The following is a 9,422-nucleotide window of genomic DNA, read 5'->3' on the forward strand; positions in this document are numbered from 1 at the left end:
TCTGTCTAATAATTAGCAACGCCTTTATCTCTTGCCTTTGAAAAAGATAAGATGTAGGTCAAAGCTTAAAAAACATATATCTTTATAGCAAGGAAACAAATTCTAAATTGTGATTTCTGATTGTTACACTGATTATTTTTTATCTAGGTAAGTTATGTTGCTATAAATATGTTGTCTAGACAACTTCTACGAGTTACTGAACCAAAGTAGTCATTCTTACTGCATCACAGTAGCTAGCAGATAAAATGTATTAATTATCTCCAAAGACAAGCAGTCCTGATTTTCCGTGAGATCTTTCTGTCTCTTTTCAAGGCAAGAAAAGGGTCAAGTTCAAGATTCTTTTTGTGCAACATATTCCTAGCCTGAAAAAAATAAATCTGTATGAAAGTAACTTTTTCTTTCTCTCAGCACATTGTCAAAGATGCATTTCTTCATATATGAAGGCAGAGACACATAGGTAAAAGTGTCCACTGAATTTGTATGACTTTGTTGTCATCTTCCTCAGGGCTTTTAAAAGGCCTTGCCAGAGAAGCACATCCATGCATGCTGAAGCTGGTTTCTTGTTATAAACCTGTCTTCAAAGCACAAATGGATACTCATGAAGCTTCATAGGGTGATCTGAAGATCAAGTGTTGCATAGAATACTAAAGGGTAGATGCATTTGTGCTTCTAAAGACAGATATGTTTACTTAGAAGAGCCTAATGAAACATCCGGAGTGAAAGTAAATAGGAATTAGGCAATAAACTTCTTGAGATGTTTCCACTAATATCTTTTAGATTCTACATTTCCTTGTAAATATTCTCTGCAGAAAAGTGATTGAACAAGTGCAATAAAAAGTGAAGAGATTTTTTCTTTGCAGGAATGGAGGGGCTCCGTATGATTCCCAGAATGGCTTTTTTTCATGTTTGTTTTGTTAAGGCACCACCCTCCCTTCTGCATTCAGGCTCCAAGCCTACTGGAATCATCAGGTGCCTCTCTGTTGCCTTTAAAGAGGAAGAGATTAAGTTGTATTTTGAAGATATTGAAAGGCTTTGTTAATAGCAATAATCCTGCTGGTTGTATCTCTATCCAGGACATGGTAACGTCTTCATTATTTTATTCTGTAAAGTCTGTATTATTTTATTTAGTACTTCTTTTTTATTGTAACGCTTGCATGGTTTTCTTCATTGACAGAAAGATAGTCCAGCTGCTGTTTGTAGTACATTGCTCTTCACGTGGCCCAAGAAAGACACTTGGGCTGCCAGCCAGTATTTGTGTTAGGCTGTTGTAATTCTGCCCCTGTCAGTCGCTTTGGTTCGTTCGCACTCAATGCCTCGGGTACAGCAGATACGACCTAAATATTCCCCTTTTCCAGCTAAGTATGAAACAGGAAAAGGGGAAAATGAAAGATGGAGGCTTAGGAGCAGAATTTGAGTATTCCTTTCCCTCTTCTGAAGCACGTGCTAAGGAAGGCAGGCTATTTCTAAAACCCTAAATAGGTTCTGTTCTTTATTGAGACAAATGGTTACAGTTATAGGAAACTTCACTGGGTTGGTTGATGTAGCCACTGTTTGTCCCATCTGTGTGCCTTACTACACAGAGGTTTGGATGTTTCTGAGATGAGGGATTGTGGAGTCATCAGCTTTACCTACCAAAATATGTCTGACTTCTGTGAGGTGCTGCCAAGCAGGGTCTCAGTTGTTCTCAGCCAATCTGTGCTGTCTGTAAGGACAGGAAAGATGGGAGATGGTGAATCTGAATCCTGGAGTGGTGCTGTCAGGCTCCAGAGTTTCCTTCAGGCATGTCAGTCTTGGCTGTGGTTATATTGTCTTTGTGGGCTGCACCGCTGGAAAAGCACCCTTGCCCTTTCATGAGCTTCCATATCACTTGGGACTACTGCATTACAACATGGAATTACCACTTTCTGGGGCTGTTTTTCAGCTCTGATACAGCGTTTTATGTTTCCTGCTATTCCAGTTCAGAAAATCTGAAATAGTGGTAACTGAAATAGAGGTGGTAATGAACTAATAAATACGTGTTGTAGGTCCAGGAAGCTTGTGTAAGGATATTGCCAGCTAGAATTGTTTTGGTGAATTTGGCAATTCCAGTATCCATACTGCCTGTCTGGGGCAGATGTTGTGTTGCTTTTCTCTAAACTGTATCTGAGTCAGCTTTTGAAGAGAATTGACTGGCTGCTACAGGAGGGAATGTGTCCGTTGTGTGGGAGGTCCAAGGACTGTTGTGTTGGAGTTTAAGAAGAAACGGGACAAAACTGGCAATGGAGGCATGCCCTCAGTAATATCTAAGAGCTAGTAGTTTATATATGGATCTTCCAGAGGCTTCCTAATCAGCTGTCTCTGTGGTTAAGAAAACAGACTCTGGTTTGCGTAGTGTAAGTGAAAAGTATTGCAAATAACGAAAGAAAGGTTTTTCATTACCAAGTATTTCTTTGAACAATTTTTCAACATCTAGGGCAATCTTCAGACTTGGAGGGGGGTAGCATCTTTCAGAAAGACTCATGCTTTCTTTTTTTATAGTCAAGCCAACAGTTACACATCTTTTTTAAAAACACATACTTCTGTTAACTAACAGCCTTTTTTATTTTCTGTTGAATCAAAAATAGAATATGTTTGCTTTCTGCATTATAATTTTGCAATCCATTGAGCTGTATTGGGTTGACTGGATATATTTTGGTCAGTATAAATTAGCTGTTGTAACACAGTTTTCATTTTCAAGTGCTCACTCTCAGCTGTTGGGGTTTTTTTTAAATATATAATTTCTAAGTGGAAAATTAAAGATACAGGTGTTTCAAAGTTATTACTTGGAGAAATTTGAGTTGTTTACCCTTACTTTCATACTCAGTAAAATTTATTCTGAAACCAGCTGTTAAATACCTGTTTGTGTAGGCTTATTTTCAAATCTTTACATGTAAGTCCTTCGAGTTACTGCTGTGGTTTTGTGCTGATGGAATGGAAAGTGCTCCTTTTTGGCCAGGTCTGCATGTGAAGAATTTTTCCTTGATTTGTTAGAGCAGTAAGGGCTTCTTTTTCTGTCTTTTTTTTTTTTTTTTTTTTCCCTCTCATTTTGCTCTTTCTTTTCCTCTCTCTTCACTTTTTCTTTCTCTTTCACGCTGTCTCTTTGTTACTCTTTTTTTTTTTTTACATAGCATGTGTTTGCACAAAGTTTTGCTTCTTGTGTTTTGTACTTCCATTTAGTTTATGCTAATAGTGTAACCATTCACTAGGCACTGTTTTGGTGATATGGGAGGCTTTACGTGCCTATTGTTCCCTTGGTGTTAAAGTGCCATTTCATTTATCTGAAACCCTTTAATATAAGAAATAGCTGACTAAAAATTATCTTGTGTGCTGGGTCTGCTTCGTAGCATATGGAAAGTGTTGTTTAAAAAGCTGTAGACTGACCACCTTGACTATGGTGTGCTTTCAGAGTGGTAAACTCTTGCCTGAAATCATACAGCAAAACAGAATGCAGTGCCCAAGAGGTTTGTGTAGCGTGTGTTTACAAATGAAAAATTCATAATAATCTTGTGGTGGTGGATGAGTACTACAAAATTTGGTTCATATTTCTCCTCCAGCTTCTACAGTATCTCTTCTGATGCTTTCAGAACATGGTATTAACATTATTGTACCCTGGTAACATTTGTCACAGCAGTCTTTTTTTGTAATCTGGTACAGTATGTTGTTACTCATTCCCTCCCAACTTTCCCTTTAATTACAACCTGTCGCAAGAATGTCTGTGAAAGTGAATAATGTGTACATAGCAACGCTGATGGCTGGCCTCAAGGGTGCTGGGAACAATGCTGCTCAAGCTGTGTTGTGTTATTAGACTCTTTGCTGTAGACAGTCTGAAAATGCGGTGTGCCTGGTGTAATACATTCAGCACACTTGAAAGCTGTGATTTTACTTCTTGGAACAGGGTAGTAGAAACGTTTTGATAAACGCTCCAATGTGCAGATTCTTAAGGTTTGTGATGGTACTTAAAGGAGCAGTCCCGTTAATGATGTTCGTATTGAGAGCAACACCAATACAGGGCAAAATGTTTAACATTTGTCCAAATTTTGATACGAGTTTTCTGTGATCTTGTCTGTCTTTGAAAGTCTGACTGCTTGTATCTTCATGGGAGAGTCTTAGCTGACTGCTTTCAAATGCCAATTGCAATTTTCTGGCTCAGTTATACTCACCAGGAAGGGTGTTCTGTGTGGAATTGTTTGATACATTGCTTAATAGAGGAACACTTTTCAAAGTTTTCACCGAAGCCATCACATAATACTTAATAAACAAGTTGCTCACATATTCGTCCTTTCATACATAATATTTGCTGTGAAAGTGGCAAGAGGAAGTTCAGTTGAAATGCTAGATGCAGCCAGTAAAAACACAGTAACTGAACTTTCTTGGAAAGTACGTTTTGAGGAAAGGCCACCTGAGGCAGAAAGGAAAAAGCTGGATGTCTTGTAGCATCCCTTTAATCCTCTACCTCAGATAAGCATAACTCCATTTCCCCTACGTAGTGTTGTTGTCTAAATGAAAACAGAAGCATCACAGAGGACTGTGTGTGATCCATTGGTGGTATGGGGAAACACATATATCTCAGAATTAATGTCAACACCAGCATCTGATAAATTTGAGAAAGTGTAATCACCTTATAAATGACAGAGGTTCATTTTTATTTAAAATCAACCTGTATAATAGAAATTTAATTGTGCACTACCTTTATATGTTTTAATAAATCTATGTTTAAAATGTAGGTGGCTTACAGGTTACTAAGGATGATGTAACCCATTTGCTTATCTCCTCACCATGTTATCTGCTGTCTGAAGAACACCTCTGTAAATTAGGTTATTTAGTGGACTACAAATTAACGTATTCAGGTGTCTGTTACCAAACTTCTAGTTGACACTTTATGATAGTATTTATAAAGGAAATAGAACCTATGTGTGAATTCCAAGGTGGCAGTTTCTGCTGTACAAAGTGTGGTATTAATTCAGAAGAGCACCTTGGGCTGTTTTTGACAAATGAAATTTTGCTCTTTTTGGATCACTGATATTTTCAAATTTTTAAGAAACATTATTTTTTTAATCTTTGTTAATTTCTTGGATTTAAGTTATTGATATTTGAACATAAATGAAGGTCATGTTGGGGAGGAAGTCTGTGTAGCTATTTCAGATAGTCCTTCCTCTCATGCCCCTCCATCAGTGAACATGCCAGAAATAACACTTCTATGTGTTTTGAAAATACTTGCTTCATACAGTATATTTTGGCAGGGAAAGATACCAGGTGGTGTTGCAACATTTCAGAAACATGGTGAACAAGTTCCCCTTCTTGTGTGTGACAAACAGACCCCTCTGTCTGGGAGGGGAAGGCACAAACATGTACTGAGGAACAGAACTGTAAAAAGTCAAAGCTTTAATTAGGAAGACTGCAGTGCTACTAAGATGACTACTAAATCTGCTCTTTACCAAATATTACCATTTTTGCTTTCAGTGTCAAAGTGTGGGAAGGCAGAAGGTAAAACTAGGAATATCTTTAATCGGATCGGATCCTGTTACCTTATGAGTTAAACCTTGACTCTTCTTCTTTGCAGTGTGGCGACAAATGTATGTGCAAAGCTCTTGGAGGCTTATATTTGGAGTTTGATGGCAGCTCTCAGCTTATGGCAATGCACATGCTTCTGGCCCCCTGACTCGCAGCTAATTCCCACAGTAGTGAGGTACCAATAGTACAGTATTCCCTGCTCACTGGATTTTCCCTGGCTGGATGTTCAGATGCAAGATTTTGAACTGTATTTGCAGCCTTTCTCACTGAAGCTATGTAGACAACTGTAGACAGTTCTGTGACAACTTTAAAAAAAAAAAAAAAAAGGGCAGTTCATCTTGTGGCGTATCATCCTCTTGTGCTTTCTGCCTGTCATTTGCTAACAGCCACGGATTCTGCAGTGCTCACTTCACAGAGGCCCTTCAAGAAGCGAGAGATTCCTCACCATAATGTTATAAAGGAACCTCTTGTCACATGCAGTGAAGAAAATTTGTTCTCAGCCATACCTTGGTTACTAAAGCAGTTCTAAAATACAGTGGGACACAGTCCTTAATGCCCAAACCCTAAGCACAAAGCATTTGTTTGTATATTTTCTTTTCAGATTACATAGAATAGTAGTTATATCATGGTTAGGGCATCCAAAAACTTGGAGCAGGTTTTAAAGTTTATTATCAGAAGTGTAAAATTATCACTAGATGGAGAGTGGAGCCTCTCTGCTGACACATGGGGCATTGTACTCAGCAAATAACATGCTGCTTCCTGGCAGTCTGAACATTTGTTGTCATTTTTCATTTCTGCCAGCTATGAGCAGCACTGGTGTCCTCGACAGAGCACTATCCATTAGTCACACATGGAGAGCGCTGTGAGGTGACAGATATGTACATATGAAGTAGAGATGTCTGGCAGGAGTATTGCACTAGGAATATATACTATTTTTGTAGCTCATGGTGTGCACAGCTGAGCGCTATTTTTGACAAACAGAAATAGCTTTGTCTGTTTTACTCTAGACCACATCTTTATGGACTGTGATTATAGCAAGATAGTTGGACTCTCCTAGCAGTATCTCTGTACATATTACATAACCTCTGTGTCAGAGAGGCTAGCTAAAAGCATGGCATTTACTTTTCTCGTGAAAACTGGCATCCACATATAGTCCAACCTCACTATTAGCTGTTTTGATTGTTTGATTGTGGGGATTTTTTGATTTGATCCTTTGAATCCTGCACTGACTGACCCAGACTAATGGGGGAAGAGATGATTGAACTTACTCTTGGTCATCCTTAGTCAAGTAGCTGAAACAAACATGACTGCCGAAATGTCCTGGCTAATCCACTGTGACCTCTTACTCTGCCTCAACAAGTCCTCAGTGGCTACAGATGGTGTACAAGTTGCTCACTCCCTGTTTAAATCCGTCCTGAAACACAGAGAAAGGAATGCAGTGGCTGTGTTTGACACAGAAGGGGAAAGAAATCAATTCCTTGCGTATATAAAATACCTTCAGCATGAAGCAAAAGTTCTGGCTATGGAAGGAGTTTAAAACTTTGCTACTAAGAACCTTTAAAGAGATTATTTCAGGACTTGTACTTCATCAGGTAATCATATGGTACATCTGCCTTAGTATCTGTTATGCTATCCAAGGTAATTAGAAGGAGCATAAACGTAAAAAGAAATCCTGCGTACTAGGTTTGGATGGGGTGCCTACTCCTGTTCTTGAGTTAGTAATTTAGTTGTTTGTGCAGAGTTAGTTATTTGGACATCATGTTTGCACTGTATTCTGGAATAGTATTACAAATCATTTTAAAGGGTCAAAAAGGTAATTATGTGTATTTTACATAGCCCATTTGGAAGCACTTGGTGATTTTACAAATAGTGCTGATTAACCAACTATAAAGCAACAATCTGAAAGACTGGGATGGCAGGGCAGTCTTTCTCAGAGCTATTGGAAATAAGGTAAAACTATTGTTTCTCTCAAATTAATCTATTTTGGTGGCTTGCTTTTTAATGCATTGCAGTCAATATTTAAAAGGCAAGATTGACGTGATACACAAAATATTGTTCCTTTGGTTTTGGATTTCGATATTTTGATACATAATTTTTGTTATTTTGATTTTTAAAATCATTATTATTATTTTTATGCACAAATTATGGCTCCTTCATCAGTGCAGCAACGTTTCATGAAGTTGCTACATAGAAACTGACAAACTCCTGTGTCTGGTTTGTGGAATGAATTTACTGGGGAGAGAGGCTTTCAAGGACTGGGATATGTTTCTGTGTGCTTGCACTTTGTAACCGCCCTATGGGCAGAGGGGGGAGGGGAGGGCAGGAGAGTACAGCTGCTAGACCACAAATTCATACCTGAGATCTGTGAAATCAAGTCATGTCGGCCAAGTCTGACAGGTAAGCAAACTGTGATGCTTGTACACTTGGGAACCTGCAGAAAACAGCTGGGAGTTAAATTAATGCAGAGAAAAATGTCTGTTCTTTCATGCTTTGAGAGTGGTTCCAGTGATTACTCTGAGATTAAATAATGCTATTAGAATGCGGTAAAATCCTGCCTAAGCAGACATAAATAAAGTTCAGGGTTATGAGTTTCATGACCACCAAATTCGTCATAGCTGTTTCAACAGACAGGCCTGGGTTCCTGTGGTGGACAAGTTGGTGCAAAGAAAGAACTTCTAGAGTCCAATAATTTTTTTCTTCTGTTTTACTTGCCTTACTTAACACAAAGTTATTTCGATGTAAGGACTATAATATGCAGTGAGCTAATGATATATCCGTTTCAGTTTGCAGCTCATCTAGTGAAAAACAAGTACCCAAGGGTCTGCATCCTAGATGGAGGAATCAACAAGATCAAGCCAACTGGTCTCCTTACTGTTCCTTCGCCACAAATTTAAGTGACTGTAAACATTCAGGACAATCTATCTGAATAGGGAGGTCTTACCATACAACATGGATATCCCAAACCCAAAGGGCATTATGGCATCTTCATTATACAAGCTATCCTGAGTGTCTTATCCTGCAGATCTAGAGCATGGGAACTTTGCGTTTATTCTTTGATACAGAGCTTCAGCTGGAACAGATAAAAACTGTGAAGCTTCAAGATTTCCAAGAAACCTCTTTCAGCATTGATGTACTGCACAACTGGTTGAGCAAGTATGAACACATAAAGAGTAACCCAGCTGGCATTTTGTATCTTATAAATATTTCTGCAGAAAAATATTAATTGGCACTTGATGGCTCTAAGCTGCACTTAAATAGATTATTTTTCAAAAATATTTTACTGTGAATATTGAAAGTAACAAGCTGACACTGTACCCTGTGTGTATCCTGTGAAAAAGTGTGTTCTTTAATATTTTAAAGAGTAATTGCTGTATCGTGTGATCTTTTCTTTTTGAGAAAGCATTTTTTTCATCTGGCTTGGAAATAAAAATGTGTCCCAGATTGGAAGTAACCATAAGAGCTGCTGCTGAGTTAATCCAAACTACATCGTATCCTGTGGTAGCAGAGAAGGCCTACTCCTCTGTGGAGAATTTAATATTCTATTTCCATAAACACAGCAAATGCAACAATTTCTGAAATTATTCTATTTATCAGAAAGGTAGGCTTTTGACAATACTGTCTGATGACTGTAGATTAGTTATTACACAAATAATAGTGCTTTTCCATTTTAGAAGCTTATGCCTTAACAAGAAACAATGCAATTTTAATTTTCATGTGAAAACATTTTACAGTGAGCACTCTTGTATGAACTGGAGGTGGAAAGTTCTCTTTGGCACTCTTTTTCAGCTAGTGGTGTCAATTCTTTTTTTGGTCCTTTTTCTTAAACATAAACTTTAGAACTGCCAGATTGAGACAGCAAACCTGTTTCCAAACTAAACTGGATTCAAGTGCCG

At 38.2% G+C, this 9,422-nt stretch overlaps 1 protein-coding gene across 7 annotated transcripts in view; it reads left to right on the forward strand.

The window, feature by feature from the left end:
- Positions 1 to 9,045, forward strand: part of TBCK (TBC1 domain containing kinase) — a 111,791-nt gene extending 102,746 nt beyond the window's left edge. For 5 of the 7 annotated variants that reach the window (XM_075421381.1, XM_075421385.1, XM_075421382.1 and 2 more), the window contains one exon: positions 8,313 to 9,044. In XM_075421381.1, coding sequence (XP_075277496.1) covers positions 8,313 to 8,423 — 111 coding nt within the window. In that variant the 3' untranslated portion in view covers positions 8,424 to 9,044. Of the gene's footprint in view, positions 1 to 8,312 lie in introns of all 7 variants that reach the window. The other 2 variants (XM_075421384.1, XM_075421387.1) reach the window with 2 other exon arrangements.
- The last annotated feature ends 377 nt before the right edge of the window (positions 9,046 to 9,422 follow it).

Source organism: Opisthocomus hoazin, chromosome 5 (genome assembly GCF_030867145.1).
Source record: "Opisthocomus hoazin isolate bOpiHoa1 chromosome 5, bOpiHoa1.hap1, whole genome shotgun sequence".
Classification (NCBI taxonomy): Eukaryota; Metazoa; Chordata; class Aves; order Opisthocomiformes; family Opisthocomidae; genus Opisthocomus; species Opisthocomus hoazin.